The 23324-nt window shown below is 31.8% G+C and overlaps 1 protein-coding gene across 1 annotated transcript; it reads right to left on the minus strand.

The window, feature by feature from the left end:
• Positions 1-1265: 1265 nt before the first annotated feature.
• Positions 1266-22046, minus strand: Cap-G (Chromosome associated protein G). The gene is made up of 28 exons (XM_068767347.1): positions 21807-22046; positions 21030-21200; positions 20562-20687; positions 19595-19743; positions 18551-18710; positions 18004-18185; positions 17547-17741; positions 17141-17301; positions 15768-15958; positions 15584-15682; positions 15192-15263; positions 14739-14867; positions 14411-14524; positions 13547-13730; positions 13300-13382; positions 13093-13210; positions 12387-12472; positions 11940-12059; positions 10932-11099; positions 10358-10448; positions 9668-9736; positions 8003-8107; positions 6290-6430; positions 5651-5827; positions 4516-4701; positions 3176-3285; positions 2302-2399; positions 1266-1495 (listed from the first exon to the last, which is right to left on the minus strand). Exons 1-28 carry the CDS (start codon positions 21960-21962, stop codon positions 1432-1434), a joined length of 3705 nt encoding a protein of 1234 aa, XP_068623448.1. The 5' UTR covers positions 21963-22046; the 3' UTR covers positions 1266-1431.
• Between the last annotated feature and the right edge of the window lie 1278 nt (positions 22047-23324).

The raw sequence follows: 23324 nt of genomic DNA on the forward strand, positions 1-23324 counted from the left end.
AACGTAACCCAGATATAAGTATATCTCACATTGAAACAAAGTAAATGAGGTGGATGTGCTTGAACATCTCAAATTACACATTACACTCACATTACTAAATCAGCTGGGCTTGACAATATTTCGCCAATATTTATCACTAAGTGCTGCGAGTCTTCCATACCCATTAACACTGATACACCAGAAATCCACTTACAGCGGAACAGTCCATGACCTATGGAAATGCATTTATCTGCATTTATCAAGCCGGTTTATAAAAAAGAAATTATCCGGTTTATAAAAAAGTAATTGAAAATTATCGGCCAATATCAAAGTTGTGTATATTTGCAAAGGTCTTTGAGTGAATTGTCTACAGTCATACGTGCATTATCACCGTGCTTCTCCGAGGAACAGCATGGTTTCCTGAAGGCTAGGACAATATTGTGCTCTTCAATAAATTGGTATCGAAGTGTATGAATAGTGGAGGCCAGGTGGACTGTGTCTATACTGATTACAGCAAAGCCTTTGGACAAATATACCATGCTGTTCTTCTTAAGAAACTGTATAAAACTGGCATCCACAGTGACTTGTACAGATGGGATTCCTCGTATATCACAAAAGATCACAAGCAGTTGTCAAAGGTTATACATCCAGATGGCGCCTAATCTCATCAAGAGTACTATAAGGATCTTTGTTAGGACCATTGCTATTTATTATATTTATAAACAATATTCAGGCATTTTGGAAACTCTAAAATATTTCTTTTTGCAGATGACGTGGAATTGCCAAAGAAATAGCAATACCAATGCAGACGCTGCCCATCTCTCATCCGATATTAATCGCTAGGCGATTTAAATATATATTAAATATTGCAGAGTCAATAAACTTGATCTAAACGTCGTTTAATACTGTATTTTTTCATATACTCGTAAACCATTACCACTAATAGCTAACGATTTTGAATTAGTAGACCTGATGTCGATCTGATAGTAAAAAAAATTACAATGGGCGGTCTTCACATGAGATAATTTTTCCAGACAACCATAGCACAAAAATAGTATATATATATATATAGATAGGCATAAGTAGCGGGCAGTATTTACAGTTATATTAGTAGTATACATATGAATAAATGTATATTTAACTATATACATATATACATACACACACACTTACACACACACACACACACACACACACATATACATATATATATATATATATATATATATATATATATATATATATATATATATATATATATATATATATATAACGGGTACTGTATTAAGAATTACTAAAGCAACAATTTAAAAAAAAATACAACAATCGTTTTTAATTTTAAGAAATGCGCGTCTTAAAAATTACATGAAATATAAAGAAACAACTATTTTTACTGCGCAAAAAATAGACTAGTTTACTAAGAACTTTTTTACAACCAAAACACCGATAACATTATTTCTTCCCGTTTCTCTTTCCTTTTCCCTTTACTGGCATGCGTTGAATTTCAGGTTCAGATCTGAAATATAACACGAGTTAGGACACAGAAAAATGATTTTCTTTAAATCTAACCTAATTAAACTACTTCTTTTTGAATGTTTAATATATTTTAATAAATTTTAATGAATTTCCAAATGTGTTGCTAAGCCTAAAACTCGAAAACCAGTCCTAATATACTGCTAATATTTATATTTTCCTTACGGCAGAGTAGACGAAGAAGTGGAGACAAAAATGGAATGTCTACACAATAGCAATAACGATACTTTTACCATTAAAACTAAAAAAATAAATGACTTTAAAAACAAATATATGACAACAAAAAAGAAAAAAGACGTACTAGGATGTAATCAAATAAAAGTATTATGTCCCACAAACCATTGCAAAAATATTATGACATTATTATATATGTATTAAGTGTTTTAGAAAGAAATTAATTTTTGTTAACATCAGTAAATATTACATATTGTTATAGTTAACGACAAATCGTAGTCATTGTAAAACATGTCACATTATTTTTTTTTAATTAGACTTTGACAAGCTAATAAATTTCATCAAATGGAGTGTGTGTGTCCCTGTGGACTCAAATAAAGTTTCTGTTCTCAATATTAAAAGGATTAGATTAGATTATTATATGACATCATAATCATTTATAAATAGCTAAAATTATGCTTACTTGGTGGGGGTACTAATCTTCTTTTTTATGATTGTTTTATTTATAATTTCTTAACTTTGAAAACAGACATGACATTTACAGAAAAAGAGTTCATAAGCATTTCAATATACATTGGCCAAAACAAACATGTGTAAATAAATGCAATAACTTACTCTTCGCTCGAATCAGGTGAGTCTGGTATTGTGATATTCGGTTTGGGAGCCTGAACACTGTTTGCTAACTCGCTCGAATCGTCCAAAAGCGATTGTTGCTGTAAAGGTATGAATTAAAAGTGAACACCAGATCATCTTTTGTTCATAATGACAACACAATTATGTTCATCAGCCAAACAAAAAACGGAAATGAAATAAAAAACCAAAATATTTACATTATTCTGGTACTACGTCATTACTATTGTGTATTTAGATATGTATCTATTCAGCCTATTAGTATTTTAACTTGCGACTGGCTACAGTAGGTACATAATGGTGTCTAGAATTAACACCAAAAGATAATTAGTTCACAGAAAATTGGTAGATGAAGAATAAATAATTTGATCTCATTACATAAAGAACATTTTGCAATGGATGGAAAAATCTATTCACCGAAAAAATTTATGTAGGTTAGATAAAATTTGGTTTGAACTACAACTAAGCCCTTATTTAATTATATGTCAAAATTTATAATTTGTGTAAATGACAGATAAGTAGTCTAAATATCTCTTTGGTGTTGTATCCATTGGCAAAATGTCTGTTGATACAACAAGTAAGCAAGGTAGACGGACCACTGTCCCGAGTATATGTAAATTAAGATAATATAACAAAATTTTAAACAATAGAGTAAATCTTTCGCTTGGACTATATTTTTGGTCACTCTCATAAAAATTGCAACAAGTGTTACTACAAGTAAATACATATTTATGGGGGAACAAAAAATTTATAATTCTAAATTATCTAAATTACCAAATAATATTTATATTTAAAATTACATTATGATAAAATGGTTTAGTAGAGACATGAAGCAATATTATCCAAAACTTTTACTTACAATTTCTTTATCGTAAATGATTGTATGAAGTTGAGTTTCATCTGCCGAATCTTCAAACAACGAACTCGAGCTGCCCGTGCTACTGCGAGTTACTCTCTTCTCATTGTTGCCTTTTGACAATAGAATATCTTTGTATTATCTTCGGACGAATGGCAAATACTTACTTTAATATAAAATTATTATACATAATGCTATTTTTACACTATGGGTTAGATGTTAATCTTTTTAATTTTTTAATATTTTTTTCAATATTATTTTTTTATATAGATATATATACAGATGGTGAGTTTAGAATGTAGATAAATTAAAAATTACTAAGCATTTTATTTTGTAATTAAATTATAATAACAAGATTTTTGATAATCTTTATGATAGGCAGGTTCTATCTCTTAGTTTCTCTTTTGGCTCCATTTTTTTTTACATTTTATATATTAGGGGGACAAGAAAGTAATGTTTCTGTCGACATTTTACAGAAAAACCTGTTGATTTTTACCGGTCCGGCACTGAATATTCGTACACTAGATGGCAAAAGGTTATTGATAACGAAAGTGAATATACTGTTGATTAGAAATAAAAACTTTTTAAAAATATAGTCGTGTGAATTTAACTTAAGAAAGAAAAATTTAACTTTCCGGTCCCCCTAATACAACTCTTCTATCAACATTTGCTTCTAGGAGGAACACAAGTGTACGTATATCATGTACTTCATATTTGGCGTTGGAAAAACATTTCATTTCAAATAAAAATGGTCTGGTTCAACAACAATAATAAAGAGAATAATTTTTTTTTAAATAAATTAACAAGAAAATTGAACAAAGATGTATGCAACAGACAACAATTCACAATCCGTCATGTCGTCTGGTTGGTTTACAAAATATAAAAACAGCTACCGTCATTTATTCTCCTGTATGTATCCTGCTGTTTAATTTTGTCGCATAGCATTTTTATGGAATCAGGAGTTACCTTGCCGAAGTCCATCCTAAGTAAGAAGAGGACCAATATTTAGCCACTTCCGCACATGCAGTGGTAATCGTGTAACAAAGTGCACCGCCCGCCAACCCGCTGATAAATGCGTATGCGGCAAACAATGCGAATCACACAACTGCCACCGCCAAATTATTCAACACGTGTTTCACCCTCCCACGAGGCATCTTCAGGAGTTATGTTACACCGATTAGTGCCATTGCATGTGCGGAAGTGGCTAAATATTGGTCCTCTTCTTGCATAGCATTTTCTCTTGATTATTTCACATATTTGACAGTTTAGATTGTGTCAAATTTTACATTCACTTTTAATTTTATTAATGGTTATTTAAAAAAGGTTTAAATTAATCACATTACCTTTTCCTTTCTTCTTGCCATTTGTTTTTTCATTCTGAGATGATCCGCCGGATTCGGGACTTGAGCCAGACAGCGTGCTTCGCATCGATCTTCGTATAGTTACATTTGAATCATCTAATTGTTGCGAATGTGGCGACGTCTTTTTGGCTTGTGGTTGTTTTTTGCCTTTGTTTGGTTGCTGTTTTGCTGTACATTTGATTCATAAATATATTTTTTTTCCAAATTACAATTGCTCGTATTATAATTATTAATTCCTAATGGAATTTACTTATGAATTTTAAGGATAGATAATCACAAATTTGAATTTAGCGGGTAAATTGGAAAAGTCCAGTGAAAGACAATGGAAAAGACCAAAGAAAGAAAGAGAAGTGTCGTCGTACGAATGATATTATGATAACTGCTGGCACAAACTGGATGAGGGTCAACAGGGACAAACAAATCATGAAGAAGAAGTAGGACTTCACCCTGGGGTAATTCGCGACAAAATAGTTTTAATAATACTAATATAAAAAATTATGAACTAAAACTAGTAATGTTTTATCATAACGTAAAATACTGTATTAAATTTCACAACTTTAAACAGAACGTTTACATTAAAATGAGAAAAGTAATTTACGTTACAAAATATACATGCTGTCTATACGGGATTAATATAGCGCTCTTACAATCACACTTTTGTAAGTAAAAGAGACAAACGATTGTATTCGGCTTCAACAGACGCTAATTAAAATATGCATTTAGAGGTGGTTATTTTTTTTAAAGGTATGTAAGTAATAATTTAAGTGACAAATATTTTTTTGTTATTTTTCCCGGTGTACAAAAGGCCACGCCGCTCCCCAGTACCTTGCTGGGTCATCAGATGTACTTGCCAGAGACGTTCAGAGAAAATGACAAGCATGAAAACGCATCTTTACATTATCATTTTTTTCTGTCCCACAAATATAGTACAGTAAAGGGTTTCATAATCGTGCACGCAATAGTGCTTGCAAACTAGTGATTGGCAGTGAAAAAAGAGACTTCTATCAGTAAATCTATTACGACACCTGTTATTCTTATATTACATTTACTGATAGTTGTATGTATTATCCATGAATATACAGAAAGAAGTAATAATACAAATCTTTTTAAAAGTTACCTGTGTCCATATCCTCAGAAGTCCACTGTGACCTGGTCCTCTTCATACCTCCTTTTTCTGACTCATCCGGTGCACCATCTTTTAATTTGTTACTTGCATTTTTTTTCTTTCCTAGTGTTTTGTTTTTGGCTTCGTTTGACGTTTGTTGTTTATTAATGGAAAGTTTATTTTTCTTTCCTGTAATAAATATATTTAACCCTTATTTAATCCCAATAAATTTTAGTACATCGGAAGATAAAAAGGCCTATGGGATATACGGAGTGTCGGAAGTCAGTATACGGAGACTATACCATTCGGGGCAACTAAGGAATGTTTACCCTAAATCCTAATTTTTTAAATCGATTGGTTGTGTATTTTTTTGTCTACTAAACTATTCTGGTTTTGTGTGCAATAAATATATTATTATTGATATAAAATAACGAGTAGTGGTAATCCGGTGGTAGAAGACTTTCGATAATAGGATTGCCACTGCTCACAAACAAGTTTCCAGAGGATGCGTAACAGCCTCCTCTGCATACCATAATCAACTGCCAAGAGTGGCGATTATGGTATTTCCCCCCATAGATATCTTTGAGTAAGACCTATGCTTTGCAGTGATGCTTTGAGTTTGTTTCTTTGATTTTTTCTTGTTTTTCTGACCTTTGGATACTTTGGCTTTTTTCACCGGAGAAACTCCACTACTATCTGACTGAATCTCATTGGGTTCAGTAGCAGGTGCAGTGTCGGAGTCTGTAGTCATTTCTGTTGATGCTGGTCCACTATTCAAAGTTTTTTGCTGATCTGAAAAGGAAATAAATGTCAAATACGTAGTACAGGCGGCTATCATGGTAGATTCTGTACTTCCAGGAAATAAACAGACTAACATGTTATATATTGATCAAATGAGAAATGCATTAGTGACCTTCAGTTCCTTCAGTTCAATTCAGTTCAGCAACAACAACATACAATTGCAGCACGTGAACAGTCTAAAGGGTGAATTTTGTATCATTCCATCATTTATATCAATATTTTCTAAAATTATTCAAACTTCTTTGCAATCTATTTTTCCCAAACAAAATTCCTGCTAAGTACTAAGACAATGATATAAAAAAAAAGAAAAAAAGAGATAAAGCCATTCTCATGTTATGGTGAGGGCAAGAGGAATTGAATTCTTTATGAATTTTTCAATTAAATTTTATTTTTGAAGTGTAGATTTTATTTGGTCTCCGGTTAAGTAGTCTTAAGTGACATTTTGGAAATTCTCATAAACACTTTTTTCCAACATCTGGGTTGATATACCAGAGAAAACCGTTTTATTTCGGAAATTTTATTGGAAAATCGGCATATTTCGCACTAAAGATCCGAGCAAGATAAGTGAAATATATTAATACGCCCGCGTGATATCATTTCTAATAAACATAGTTTTTTTTTAACAATTATCACAGTTATTCCATTAATATAACACTTTATCTTACATGAAATTTATCAGGAATATAAATTCTTAGTTACACTGGAGCTTGAACATAAATTGAAAACACTCCTCTGATATCAGATAGTCACGTTTATACCTAAAGTAATTAGGTAGGAATATATGGAGACAGCTTCAATGGGTTATAACTTAACAAAATAGATAGACAGATATAGTTCAATATGCTATCTCTTATGATCATTTATCAAATCGTTGATAAATTATATTCTCGATTAGATTAAACTTTAGAACTTTTTAGAAAGCCAAATTTTTTTTTCACATTGCACCATATAAACTTAGTAGTAAGTGCTGGTGCTTACATACACTTTTAAAATATTTCATGCACTGTGGGGTGTATACGACCCTCGCTGCACTTTCCGTTCAGTCCAGTTCACATAAAAAAAAAATGATTCTTAAAAAATATAATTGTAGGGTTGAATATAGATAACTTTACACCACATATACGCGTACGTAATGCATATTAAAATTTACAACTTTTTCTCACTAATTATAGCTTTGCAGTATTGAAAAAGTGTAAAACATGTTTTAAACTTATTAAATTTTTAAAGTGTGGATCCTATACGTCCCACGCGGTTTGAATGGAAAATCTTCAAAAATTGCTGTGGCACGGAACATGTTAATAAGATATTAATTAAACATATTTATATTAAATTAACAAATAAGAAAAAAAACCTGGTAATATATTAAGGTCAAACTGGTAGCAATATGGAATATTAGTTTGTCTTATCATAGTAAGTATGAAGCTAGTTGGGTAACTGACTTGCACTTATAAAGCATGTTGGTGATAGGCATTATTTAATTAAAATAATTAATAATATTAATATGATTATGTCTATGAATAACAGTATTATAAATAAATATAATAGTTAACACATTAATACTACCATTGTCTGTTGTTACATTGTCACCGGGCGACGTTTGATCAATCTCCGCTTCTTCTTCTACTGTTGCGTTGACGACCACGTGCGTGCTGCGGCCAATTGGTTGAGCTAAAATAAAATAATTTCAGAATTACAAATAATTCAATCCATGTTTTATTAGTATTCAAACAATTTATATTTGAATTTTTTTGTCTTACATCAAATCCATTATTTCCTAAATCACAGAATAGTATTGATATTTGCTAATAAAATTAGGAGGATGACAATATATCAAATTTAAAATTTTGTTTTATTTAATAAAGTGTTTTAGTATCGTGTAAACGTCGGGTTTCTGGTTTGATGAACAGGTACTAAACATAAAATTTACTTAAATTTTATGTTTATACGAAATAATGTTTTTTTAAACACAAGTAATATTATAAGTAGTATAGTAATATTATAAGTTTAAAAATAACTATAGATATAAAAAATAAACAAGCAAAATTTCAATAGTTTTTTGAATAATGGAATTATAAAGACATACTCATAATTTCTTAAAAAATAAGTAGATAAATATGCATCCGCTTATTCTATATCTCTATCTAGTACATAAGTAATAAAGTAATTAGATTTATTTTGTTGGGACATTTGGGTACCAGTATTGATTACTATTGTTTTACCACATGTTACGTAGCTAAATATTCTACCATAGTATAAATAAATATAGGCACTGAACAAGATTAATTAAAATAGGTCAATGAATCTATCTATTTTCAAACTTCAACTCAAATCTCGAATTTACAAATGGAACACTGGAAAATTAATTTTAATACCATATTAACCTTACCAAAAATTACATTTTAAAACTACTTTCACATAGTGAATTTACTTTAGTGTTTATTGACATACTTATACGCCATCTAATTATGATGGCTGGAAATCGTCGATTTCTACTGGATCTGGTCCGGGAGGTACCTACATAAAACAATAAACTTTCTACAGTACATTTATTTGCCTTGGTTTGTCTTTCTCTAGTAATCAAAACACTTTATGTTCTCTAAGTGCAGTTGTTTCTGTACATAGTTAAAGACATGACCAGATCGGATTGTCGAATGCAAGTTAAATGCAAGAGTTAGTTTATTATGCAGAACATTTTAACATAAAAACGATTTCGTGATGCGATTGGGCAGGTTGGACGGATAGCTATACCAGCTTGTGCGAGCGAGACGACATTCTATATCTACTTTAGTACAGGTTGACGATCTGAAAATAATTTATTAATTATTAACTCATTGAATGCACCTTCGCAATTTTTCAACAAGTAGAATTTTAAGAAGTATCTGATTATTCGATGTCTGGATATGTTTGAATTAACAAATTATAATGGTTTATTTTTGGAATTAATTTTTAATGCCTATAATGACGGTGCAGAAAAAGCAAAAAATTCAAACGAAGATAAAATATTTGGTAAAACGTGGATTGTAGTATATTGGTATCGAAACTGCTATACAGCTCCTTAATAAAAATGGCGAGGTAGGGGTCGAGGAAAAAAGGACATGAGTGCTCCGGCTGTATGTACGTAGAGTGAAGAAACTGTGCGACTGATACTTCGCCCCGTCTCGCCGCGTGCATAACTAATACGCAGTACAGCAGTGTTTAATTTAATTATGACTATTACTATATACTTACGTAGAGTAGATGATGCACAGCTAATTCGCGCCATTGTGTCATCCTCTGGAATAGTTTCCTCGGATACAGCTATAAAAAAAATTATCTGTTAATATTATACAATATATTATTAAAGTACAGGGTTTAAGTTACTGCGCACCATACCAGTAATTTAAACACACAATTAAAACATCATATTGTCTACATAAATTCCTTTTCGCTTTTCGTTTAACAACAAAAGGATTGCCGACTAAATTTACAATACAGTGTGAAATACAAATACAAAGTAAAAAAAACACACGATAATTAGTAGTTTTTTTTAAATTATAACATGCACAGTTTTGCAAATGACATTAGAATTGAAAATGGCAAAGTGGCAATGGCAAAAAAATTAATGACATAAAAACTGAAAATGAGATCCACATATTTACTAGGATGTCAACACATTCTAAGATATGTTGAATATGTATATTTTTATCACCCTTATTTATAAAAGATGTGCACTTTATATAAACTTCAATATGCTTTGTTAATAACGACATATTCAGTTTGGTTAATTGAAATACATGGCTTATGTAAAGGAAAAAATCTTTTTATCCAAAAAATTAAATTTTTTTTAAAAATGAATATGGCAGAACTTTAATAATTGGTACGTTTATATACAACATGTATTACATTTTTTTATAAAATATTCCGGAATTTAAATATTACCTGACAATTTGTTAAGTGAGGACCGTTCTATAATCTCCAAGGCGCCAAGGTAGCGCATTAGATTTCGAATCGACTGCTTTTCTGATAATTTCTGAAAAAACAATTTAGAAATTTAATAATTTTGGATTGGTTTAACCGATTTTTTCAAGTCAGACGAAATGATCTGCAAGTTTTTGTAGACACTTAGAATCACACGTAAAATTGATAAATGTGTTCTTGTTGGCACTTTTCGTTTCACCTTGTTTGTGGTATAGCACTAAAGGCGCTTAGCCCAGACTTCTTGATATTTACTCGGTTCAAAGGCTGCCTTAAAAGACCCAGCTCTCAAGTCCGGGCATTCTTCCAGGTAGGATTAAGATTAGACCTCAAATTGGGTATTTATTTTAATTATAGGTTTGAGGGTACCTGGAAGAGTTAATATTTGATTGCACCAATCAAGAACCCTGAAGGCGGTCTAGCCTAGCTTTTTAATGTAAGCATGGTGTTTGTCTAGGGAGCGTGATATTATTTATTTTACGGGATTGGGTCGGAAACGTCTGTTCTCGGATGAATCGCAGCAATCAAATATACCGACCGGTGCGAGTTTACGTAGTGTGGTCGCGAGATTCGCGGCGACGAGCGCATCCCGTGGCGGCGACAGCAGCGCCAGCAGACGGCACACCAGCGCCATCTCCGCACCCGACGGACGGCGAGATAGCGCTCCGCATAGTGTCAGCGCCATGCCTCCTTGACTGTCCTCCAACTAATGATCAAATAATTATATGTTTGACATATTTTTTTAATTTGTAAAACCATACCAGCTTGGTTTTTAAAAACCATGTTCAGACATCGAATGAAATTTGATTGTCATAAACAACATTGTCATGAAATTTTGACAGAAAAGTGGTGAAATAGTTTTTTTTATCACGATAATTTTATATACATTATATTAGATTATTTTTACCCGTTGCTTCGCAGCGGAAAAGCGCTGCGTTATTTTATCTGAAATACCGCAATGCATATTAAAATTTATAAGTTAAACGAATTTTTATGAGAGTAAAAATAAAAAACACGTCTTCAATTTTGTAAGTGCGCTTATTGAGTTGAACTATAGAGAAGAGCGTTAACAAATTGCCATTACCAGGTTAAAAAATTATGTGGCATCCACCAACTCTTGCAATGAGCTTGTATACCTTCCCAGCATGTCTCGGATGAAGCTTGTGTCCCAAAAGTAAAGAAATTATAACGCTAACACAATTTTTTTTTCAATTACATGTTATAATTTTATCACTTATACTATACACTATTTACTTAAAATTGTACAAATTACAAATAGTGTAAAGTTTTGGAATTCAGAGCAACTCCACCTATGTGAATTACTTTTTATAATTTTATTAGCAGCTATTGTATTTTTTTATTTCTATCTGGAGCACTAATTAACTTACCAATTAATACTGTAACATTATTTGGTATATTGTTATCAACACTCCACACCACGCTAGGTCCCTGCAAAAGTACTATATTGTAGGAGACACTATCCAAAATGCATGTTGTTGTTTGCTGCAGACAAAAATATTTGCAATACTTTTATCACTGTACTTACTTCGTGGTTGACTCTGGTTAGAGATACAATGAACCGAACAACAGCCTCCTGGTCTATTTCTGAAATTGGCGAACTTGAGGGTGCATTCGCCAGTGCACGTAGAGTAGGCAGTGTTGCTTTCTGTTCAAAAGTAAAAAAAAAGTGTCATAGTGGGTAATTGCTAACCAAAGGAAAAAATATTGTCTAATTTAAAGATTTTTAGTTAGTAATACAGGAAAAACATCACAGAATGCATAAAATTAATTAACTTTGGAATTCGGAATAATTTTATAAATACGAACCAGAACTTTTTAATATATTTTCTAACACCCCTTGTGACACACCTTGCACATTGCGCCACCATTACTGTGTTGGTTTGTTAGACGCAATTGTGACGTTGGGTAGGTTTTAGTATTTTGAATTTCAAATGACACTTAACATATATATTACATATAAAATAACTTTAACCTGTATTTGTTCTTGAGCTCCGTCAACGTTCACTGGGAATGTCTGGAAGAAAACTCCGATTGTTTGGCGCAGCATGTCTTCATCCGCTTAAATGGTTTAATTAAAAACATTAAACAAAAGGTTTTTATTGAATCGCTATATAAATGATTGTAATAATCGGAAGCAGCACATGCAGTGGTAGCTCAGGAGTAGAGGACAGACTTGCAGTCGTAAGTTGTGGGTTCAACTTCTGGGATATAATCTGATATAATTCACACTCAACAATATTGGATGGAATAAAAGTGTGAAGCAAAAGAATCAAAAACATAAAGGCCTGAAATGTTATTGAGCATTGCAATGTATTATAACTAAAGCCTTGATTGTAATGAAACTTAGAACATTATAAAAGTCACAGATAAGTTATATAATATGTACCAAACGAGGAGTAATAAAAAAAATTAATAAGTATTTTCATAATATTTGTTGAGTCCTCAATTGCAGCGAGTTATAGCAGAAAATTTAAGTAAAATGTTACCGATTTTTAAAAAAAAATCATATTCATTCCATTTTTTTCTGATTGCACAACTGGCTCAGTGTTATAATGTAAAAAAATATAAATAATTACTAATATATACAAATATTGAGAAAATACAAAATGAATGTAGAAGGAACCTTTAAGGGCATTTCCCACAGAATAAACACTAGCAATTTAAAAATAATCAAGTACCTGTAGCTGGGTTAAACCACAATAACAATAATCTGCTTAGTATAGTTGGTGATTCCAAATGCCCAAGATTTATAAGACGGCAGAGACCTTCCACGATAATTAGCCTGTATGTTGCACACTGTTAAAACAAATTTATTATTAATTCAAAAAAGAAAACATACAAAAAAGCGATATTTTAAAATATATATATATATAAAAAATACATACAGTGCTGTCCATTATTTTTAATAGTAACTCAATAACCCTGTTGTCATTTGGAGATAAAGACATAACTGACTCTGATATGCTATCTGAAAAGATTTTTTTAAAAATTATAACAATAGTAAAGGCATTAAACATAGGGAACTGTTACACTACAATATGAAGTCTGGCCGGATAGCTAAATTTATTTTAAATAGAGTAATCACGATCAATTTTACATACATATGAATGAATGATAAAATATTTAGGGTACCTTCATCTTCTAAGTCGTTAACAGAAACTCGAGTGTTGCGTTTCTTTTTTCTTTCTACTTGGGAGTCTTCTTTCTGACTTTCAGTCGCTTCTTCCTCGAACACCTTCGCCCCGTGCATGCATAACAAGTCCACTATACACTGTAGCGCCGTCGAAACTACCGGCTCGTTGGCCGTGTCTATTAACTGTAACATAAAAGTAAGAAAACTTTTGTCCACTTTTAATTTTATTGATCCTTGAATTTTCCAAAATACTTTATAATTAACATATCAACATCCAAAGTTTATTATTTATATAAAAAATCTGTGCAACTTATAAAAAAAATAACTCTTCATTTACTAATTAGTAACCGAAACAGCTCAACTATATGCCACATAGTGTACAGAACAGATGGCTGCTGGATCTACAAGGTTCCAGAGTAGACAAGCATAGTAAGCGGTTTCAAGCTGGTCTTATTAGAAATCTACAGTAGGCGGCCTAAGTCCAGTAGTGGATGTCCACCGTTAAAATGATAATTATGATGAATCATCTCGTCTCGTCTAAACGATCTAATAAAGATAAAAAAGAACATTTTAAATGATAATCTTAAAGTATTATGTAAAATTCGATAATTTACTTAATGGCACATACTATTTTGGTTAAACCATTCATTCATGTCAGCCGATTAGTGCTTATGTAAGGTATAGGCCTCACCCTAAGATCGTAATAATGATCGGTTTTGCTGTGCCGTTGTATAGAGCAATTTCATGCGACCCTGATTGTGTTATAGGTCCACATTGAGGGACACGCCGTATCACGTCACTACTCGAGAAACTTTCGGCCTCAATGAAAAACCAAATTAAAATAAATAATTCTTTTTACGTACATTGGCAAAGAAAAACGCCTTATGTTCCTTAGCAAACTCTTTATCCAGCATTCCATACAATGACACTGTTTCAAGTGCATTCTTTATTATGTCTGGGTTTTGAAAAATGTCTACCTGTAAAAACGAAATATTACATATTTAATAACAGTTATTATAGCTATTTGTAACACTTGGAGAATTAGTGAGTAACACAGAAATTAAGTGTTGCATTTATTATTTTTGATTTGTTGCATTACACATACTTGATTTCAACATAATTTTAACTTTGTATATATCACTTTATAAAAAAAGTATTGTCTAGTTAAACAAAAAAATAATGAAGACATACCTCCAATTCATTAAAGATCATTTGAAGCATTGGTGTCAATGTTTTCAGCTGAGGTGTATCCAATGCTGCGTTTAATATGATTAGACACTTATTAAGTGTTGCTTCATCAGATATTTTCTCTCTTATAGTCTGTTTAGCATAAATATAATTTTCATTATTTATAGAGAATGCCCTTCTGGTATATATTAGTTAAGGTAATTGATTACTTTGCCTAAATATTCTGGGTGTGAGATTAAATATTGATTTTTTCTTGTAAGTCGCTATATTTTACTCGTAAGGGCTTAATATTTTAAAACACTTGCAATTATGCCTAATATGATAACATATTTTCAATTCACATAACAGCTTACATCCCATGAAACATTAATACCGGTGCGTAATCAATAAATTTAGGAAATTAAAATCAGTCACTTTACACTATTATAAGATACTAGAAAATTAATATTTACTCACGGTAATGGTTGGGGGTGGTGGTGGTGGCGGTTGAATATTCAAATCTTCTAATTTCTTTTGAATGTCCTCTACCTTAAAAATAAAATACAAAGTATTTACATGCATTGTTTGTTGTTTTTATTGTTGCTACCACTGCTCAGCCCAGTACCAGAGGACTGTGACTTGCGATTGTAGGTCGCGGATTCAATTCCCGGGTTACAATCTTATGTAATTCTCACTTTGTGCTTTATTTATATATGATTGACACTGCTGACAAATAAGTTTCTAGAGGATAGGCAACAGCATCCATTGCAACCAGACATTGAATCTGTTTACTATTAGTAAAAATAAGTAAAAAGTATCTAAATTATTAAAAAAAAGATAAAAGTCAGTCAAGGAAATAGCGATTAAACCTTAGCTTTGCATTCTGCTGCTAGGGCGTAGTTTTGCTCCCTTACTGCTTCCTCCTGTGCTTCCATGGCCACGTTAAGGGATACACGTAGTCTAGCTCTCTGAAAATTTCAATAATCTATACTTTAAAAATTACTTTAAAACAAAGCCATTATTTTATACAACTGAGGAACAATTTTTCCTTACCTGTAATTTGACTTCAGTGCTATCAACGGTGACAGGAGGTGGAATCGGCGCTATATCAGGTTCTGGGGGATCCCGTAGTGATGATATTACTCCACTAATCACTTCCATACGCGGGGATATCTCAGGCACTGCAAGTTCCAATGCTGAGACAAATGCTCGCAATACTTCTTCATTTAATGGTCCATAGTCATCTAAAAACATTAAATTATACAAAAAGTTTTAAGTACCCAGTTTAAACCTTTGTTTAGAAAATGTGAAAAAATGAATGATAAACACCAATATATCTAATACTGTGTAGATTTATAGATACTTTCAATATTATTTAATATTTGCAAATGCAATACCTTAACAACTGTGTCCTATTATAGAGAGACCTCTTGTATCACAAATATGGGCGAGTGGGACAATAACTGTGACACTTAGAGATGTCAAAAAGGCTTCTTTTGTTATTTTGTTTATTATTAATTTGTTGAATTTACCTGCTTATTTTTTTAGAGAAAAAATACTTTAAGTAAATCCCTCTTATGTCTGACCATAGGGTGGCAATATTGGTAAATTAAATGAAGGCAATAATAAACAATAATAACCTATGTTTTCCAATAAATGTCATTTTATGTATTTTATTTACATATAAAATACTGTTTTACAATAAAAATGACGTTTAAAATGATTACCACAGACATGAAATATTTAAAATAAAAAAGTCTTAGAAAAATACAAAACTTAGTTGATAAAATGTGCTATAGATCTTAAACCAAATGAATCTTAACTTAGATAGCCGTGATAGCTCAATGGATCAACCATAAGTAGTGCCGACAAGCTAAAGTGGCAATGCCTATCATAAGCTGCTGACTCTTTAAAACCCTGCTCCGTGGAATTAACGACGACTTGACGTGGAATTGACGACAACGCGAATATTTTTACCCAGTGTCACACAACCCAATATTCGCCAGGTGCAGCTGGACACGTGGTACGAGGGATTCAGAGTACCTTCATCGGTTTAAGTTCAAGGAGAACCCTTCGTGTTTCTGTGACCCGGGCGTTGACTAGACCTTATAGCACCAGGTAACCGTGTTTCGCATTTGGAAGACCCAGAATGGAATGTCAGTTGAAAATATGGAAGGATAAAGTCAGTGGAATCATTGCCTCCCTTTTAGGCGACATTTATCGTCGTTCATCATTTCTGAAGTACTGCAGACCAACAATAAAATGAGTGCAGTGCCGCTTGGTTATGAAAACAATTCTGCAGAGAAATCAAGTAGCATTGACAGCGGACTGGTTGAAAGCGGAGTGGTTAATATTAAATATTACGATACAGCGATTTCCGTATTACTATGTAGCAATTTATGTTTAAAAGTTTCATAAGTCCATACCAGTAAGTATATCAGTAATAAGTGTCTGCAGCTCAGTCCTGCCAGGAGGATCCGAAGCATCGTACACACGTAACATTGTACCCAATTCTTGCAAGACATATTGACGTGTACTGAATCCAACAGGATCATCTCCTTCCGCAGGACATGGCGATTCGATGATGCTGAATAAACATAAAAAATAATAAAATATTTTTTGGAAGTTTAAATATTTAAGTAAGAATAAATTAACATAATATATTACAATAAGAATATATAAAAATGTAGAATATGTAAACCATTCATATCAAAATAAATCAGAGAAGGGTTTGTCTAACTTCTTTAATAATTTTAAATAAATCCCATATAACATTGATGTCATAATAACTTTTTCTATACATTGATATTCAAAAACTATTGCTATACTCACGCTCTTATGTAACCCGTGAGAACAACCAAATCAGGCAAAACTGTTTCCAAAGTCTCGTCGTCGTCGATTTTCTGCAGATGTTCTGCTAGGTGGCGCCAATAACATACAGTCTCTTTATTTAAATCATCAGCGGGAATAAGCCGCAAACTTTTGTTGGTGGGTAGCCATTCCAGTAGTTCAGATATAGGCAGACGTCTAAAACATACAATCATGTTTTTGTGTATTGTATTGACTCATCACAATATCACTGGAACCATAATAGATACTTGTAGACCAGTAGAAGTCAGCTCAGGACAAATTTTACGAAACATTTCCACATGCGGCGTGTTCGTTATAAAAATGTATATTTTGAAACTAACTCTTGTAGGCATAAAACTTGGCATACACATAACTAGTTTTACAAAACAAAATGGAACACTAACAGATCATAGCAAATAAGCAAATAACGATTACTTACTTAAATAATGACTCCAGCAGTTTTCCAGTCACATACTGAGAGTCCTTCACATCATGGGCATTATCCAGTCGTATTGCCTTTAACAAGTCCACAATATTTCCTTGAAATGTGCTTAGCCAACCGGGGATTAAAATCTCTTCTACCACACGGCGCACTCTAAAACTCCGCTCGGTTAAGCCCACCTGTAAATAATACTGGTAATGTAACTTTAACAATAATATATTTACTATCATTTATACTCTTAATTAATTTACTAAAATAAGAGGCGAAAGATATACTTCTAGTGTTGACATTCAGCTGTATCAATCAACTCTGAACTTAGTACTACCAAAACAAATAAAAAATAAAAGATGTTTGGCTGCTAGGCCAAGATAGGCAAAAACAATACAAGGCAAATTATATAAACTACTGTAATTTTTACATAAAATACCCAAATGTTTGATTTAGAAAAATAATTCAATAATGATTTAGTCATTTGGTGTTTACATAAAGTTCTCCAAAAATGTCAACATATCTACATCATATGTTATCTAAAAATGTAACTTGCCTTGAGAGTTAGTATTCTTTGCTTCACTCGCAGTTGGGTAACATTAATAGCAGCAATGTATAGAAAAGCTGCACGCCGCACGGCTTCGTCTACATCACAGAGGCGCTCCAAAACAAATGGAACATTTCTTGTATATTTAGCTATAGACATTACTACAGCTCTGAAAATATATTACAACAAGTAAAAAAAGTATAACGTACAGTCCAAGCATTTATAAATTAAAGCATTTATCTATCATACCAAGCTTTCAAAGCACTATGGGATTATAACAACACCCTACAATACCAATAGCCATAATTCTTAGTGTTATGTCTGATTTGCCAAATCAAATTCCGGGTACTATGAAATACTTTTTTCCTTCTCAGAAATTACACGGTACACTGTCAGAAGACCATGACTATTACATATACCAGCCTACTGGTTTTGATAATATGGCTTGATTCCAAGACCTCCCATCAGTCTCTCTTCGGATACCTCTCCATTCATACTCCACTAGCAAATGTTGCACATGTTTAATTACTACAAATCTCGCAATTGATAGTTTTTCTCATCAAAAATGCAAACTTCGCCGGTGGAAAAAGTCCGGCACAAAGTCTTAAAGCTATTAGGGGAACCGGAAATTAATGTCGTTTCTGTTGACATATTTTACAGGAAAACTGATTTTTCCTACTCTTTTATTGAAATTTTTATTTATTTACTAGATAACAAAAGGTGGTTGATAACAAAAGTGAATGAATTGTTGATTAGAAATAAAAACTTGTTAAAAATATAGTCATGTGAATTGTACTTGAGAAAGCGACTTTTCTTTCCGGTCCCCCTAATATTTCTAATTATATTGTTGGCAAGATTGGCAAGTCACTAAGCCATAGACAATGAAGCAGTGAGTATTGAATGGTCCTGTACCATATTCCCTTCAAATAACTGATAGCAAGGAAAATTTAAGAACAATAGCGAAAAGAGGGAAGTCCCTTTACAGAGTCTTTCATCTTTGTTATTATAACTGTTATCCTCAATTTTCTAGAGTATTTTTTTTTTCAATCTTACCTTCTGACTGATGAACTGGGGTCACAACTCATGTGGAAACGGTAAGCCCTAGTGACTTCATCATTAGGTTCAGTAGGGTTCTGCAAGCGCTGTAATGCTAAAACGGCGCGGCAACGTACAGCACCGCGAGTATCGTGTAACCTTTGCATCTACAGTGTAACATAGTTTTAATATAATGTAACACAAACTTTTTAAATTAATGAGTGAACATAATATTTACCACATATGTATGAATCAATTTCCACATATGCATCTTTTGTAAAGACATCATCATCACCATTTCAGCCACAGGATGTCTACTGCTAGACATTGACATAGAGATTTCTAATAAGACACATTGGAAATGCTGCCCTGTAGAGTAGGTTGCAAAAATTCCCTTGGCTCTAAGTTTGACTTACCCAGTTTGACTGTTTGCCCCAGCTACACATAGAAGTCAATGACTTCAAGAACGAAGCCAGCTACTGACATTGAACAGGGCACAAAATTGACATTAGACAAAATATTTGTCTTAAACATCTTCAAATTATGGTTAACTTGTTGCAATACTTATTTGAGGTATTCTAGTATTAGACTGAGTTTCTCCTTTGATTTTGCCATGACTATGATGTCATCGGCTAGAGGAACTGAAGCACCATTTATGTTTAAACCATACCAAAGATTTCTTCTTAGTTCACACACATTAGCTATGGTAGCAAATTATATGCCACAGTCTTTTAAATAGTTTTCTGAAATGGGTCGATTTGGTTTATTGCAGTATAGACTTTACATAATTAATTGCAGTCAGCCTTTAAAACTATAATCAAATTTTATAAGTGAATGTGGGTTTTAATAGTGTAGGGTACCAATGCTCACTGCGTGATCAAAGAATGTGGTTTCTTCTCATCAATAGTTTTTCATATTTATATGATAAATTATAATGTAGCATTGAAGTTATATTTAAAGGACGCAATAATACATTAAAATATACCTCAGTAGTAAGCAGTTTGTCACAAAGATCATCATCTAGAGATGCATCATCACCAAGGGCAGCTAGCACTGCTGCCAGTAATTGACTAGCGCGATATCTTACTGATTGTCCAGATACACATTGACACTAAAAATAAACAAAGATTATTTTGATTCTTCTGTGCCATAGTTCTTGTTTAACACATTTTAATTATTAGTTAGTACTTATGAACAGAAATAAGTAAAAGCTTACTGTCATGTTTTTATTGATTAATTATATAAAAGCATCTTTTTATTAAAAGATATGCAACATTCTGGTTATCAATATAATTTACGAACTAAAAACCAGTCTCAACAAAGATAAAAGTATGAATACAAGTTCAAAAGATAACTTAAAAAACATAAATTAATAAAACAATTGTGATGAATAAACAAAAGACTAAAGAAATGGAATATAGTTTTGCATATTGTAGGTAAAGTTGATACTAACATCAAAAATAACATCAAATATGAACATTAGAAATTCTTCTTCATCATCAAGTGTTGTACAAAAAGTAGCCACAAACTGTATCACTCTGTCAACATTTGCACTAGTATCTCCAAAAGTAAATAAATAAAGAAGAGCATTTTTAAAACTTTCCTTGAATAAATCTTCATCAGTCTGAAAAAGAAATACAAATGAATTAAAACAGAAGTGATGGAACATAGCAAAATAGTGGCAAACATTTACGTAATAGCCGCTACCTAAAGATCACCATTTCAAAATTTTTATAAAAATTAAAAATGAGATTTGTCATATAATTATTGTAAAAAAAGTTTAATGAACATAAAGTTTTTATTTGGAATAATGAAGACTTTATTTATAAAAGGATTTTCATATTATTTTAATTAATCTATAATAATGTATCTACTATATTTAATGTAATTATTGTTATATTAATAAGTATAATGATATTACATGATAAACACAGTGCAGTCTAACTATTGTAATGGAGCATTTATTAATCCGTGTAAAGACCTCCCACAAGAAAAAATATATTCAATAGATGAATAATACATCTAAAGTATATGTATAATTATAATAAGAACAGTGTAATATTTGACAAATAACGTGTGTAACTAAAAATTATGATTACTTTTTAAAAATACTCATACAAATATACTTCCTACAATCGTTACTTTTATAGTATACTTTTTTATATCGTTATGCATAAGCACAGAGTCACTTCTGTTTTGTTCGATTTACGTTTTGTAAGATATTTCTTACCTTTTTATACAGTTTCTTCATTTCTTTTACATACTTCTTATGTTGAACTACGTTATATTGAACATTTTGAAAAATTTGAAACATTGTTGGAATGTTCCTAGGATTAGGTTTACTTGCCGGCACATTTTGAGGAAGATCAGCTTCAGTAGGAACCATTGCTACTTAAATTAAACTATTGTGTTTCAAATAATGCACAATATAATGAAATAAATTTCAACAATATTATACACAGCAGTTAGCATTTCATAGAACCGTTTTAATATTTGAAATTGTTTTGACATTAGCATGACGTTTAAAATTGAGTGATGTCATACCAAAAATAAGTATTTATAACATGATTTCCAACCACATTCAAGAAATAAAATTATTATAATTTTTGTAAAAAATAATATCAAAATAATATAAAAATACAAGATTTAAAGAACAAATTTTATTGTTTAATGATATTTTATTGCAGTATGTTTATCTTGAGAATTGGAGTGTGTTGTGGAGGAGTGTTATCCGACCGGTTCAAACTGCGCGTAAGTAAGTAGGTTGCTCACCCAATATAGCTTTTTGGTAATCCGTAACGTTTCGGATGCTACAGGACGGCCAGCTCTCTTCACTTACATTTCAAAACGTGGGTATACTTTCTTGCCTCTTAAGCTTTAGCTTTTTAGCTAGTTACTTTATGCCTCAGGTCACACGTTTTCTTCTTATCTACCTTTGAGTTTAATGAAAACATTCTATTACACTATAGTCTAGTGCTATGTGGAATTTGGTTTTACAGTTTCGGACTAGAGAAGTTCTTTATAATAACTGAAATGAAACATTTGCGTAAACATAGCTATATATACCAATAGTTGCGCGGTACATCGTTTCGTACCCCGCGGCGGAATTATTTAAAACGAGTCACTTGCACTAGCAAGATAGTTATTTTCTCTGTCGTGTCGTGACCCACGGGTTAACTGTTTTGCGTCAAATCTGTAATTTGTACAGATTCGCTCCTATCGTTAAATTTAAACCTACCTAAACTATGTTGCTTTTAATTATGGCGGTTCAAGATATAATTCCATTGTAGACATTTGCTTTAATTATATTAATATTTATCAATGTTGTCATATTTAGCAATAATTCATATAAATAAAATTCCTTTGAGGTAAATTTTATGGATATTAACTAATTTTTGCAAGTATTTCGTTGTACGATTAACAAAACAAAGTCAGCGTTTTTTCCCGCACGTTATTTTTTAAAATTTCTAGTTAAAATAAGCTACATATAATTTTGTGAAAAAATTGTTGGAACTAATGTACTTAGTTGTGTATCAAAATGCAGTTCTAAATTTGCACAAATCAAATTAAAGTATACGGCACAGAAACATTAAATCGGAAATCGCTGCCTTATAGAGTGGTAACATTTGTTATAAGGGCCATGAAATAACGGAATACAAAAATGAATTATACTCAATATTACAATATAGTGGTACCTGTACAGTTATTTTTTGCGCAGGGTTTGGTAACGAAATAAAGGATAAAGAAA

Source organism: Battus philenor, unplaced genomic scaffold (assembly GCF_028537555.1).
Source record: "Battus philenor isolate CCGP_79_NKW_IND1 unplaced genomic scaffold, ilBatPhil1.0.hap1 SCAF_23, whole genome shotgun sequence".
NCBI lineage: Eukaryota > Metazoa > Arthropoda > Insecta > Lepidoptera > Papilionidae > Battus > Battus philenor.

Bases quoted from the DNA above. Each gene is read 5' to 3' on its own strand.
- Cap-G (XM_068767347.1), bottom strand. From the start codon at position 21,962: ATGGTTCCTACTGAAGCTGATCTTCCTCAAAATGTGCCGGCAAGTAAA. The intron at 18,711-19,594 runs GTAAGATTGAAA...ATATATTTTCAG, and splicing joins CCCAGTTCATCAGTCAGAAG to AGCTGTAGTAATGTCTATAG. The intron at 2,400-3,175 runs GTAAGTAAAAGT...ATACCTTTACAG, and splicing joins TCATTTACGATAAAGAAATT to CAACAATCGCTTTTGGACGA.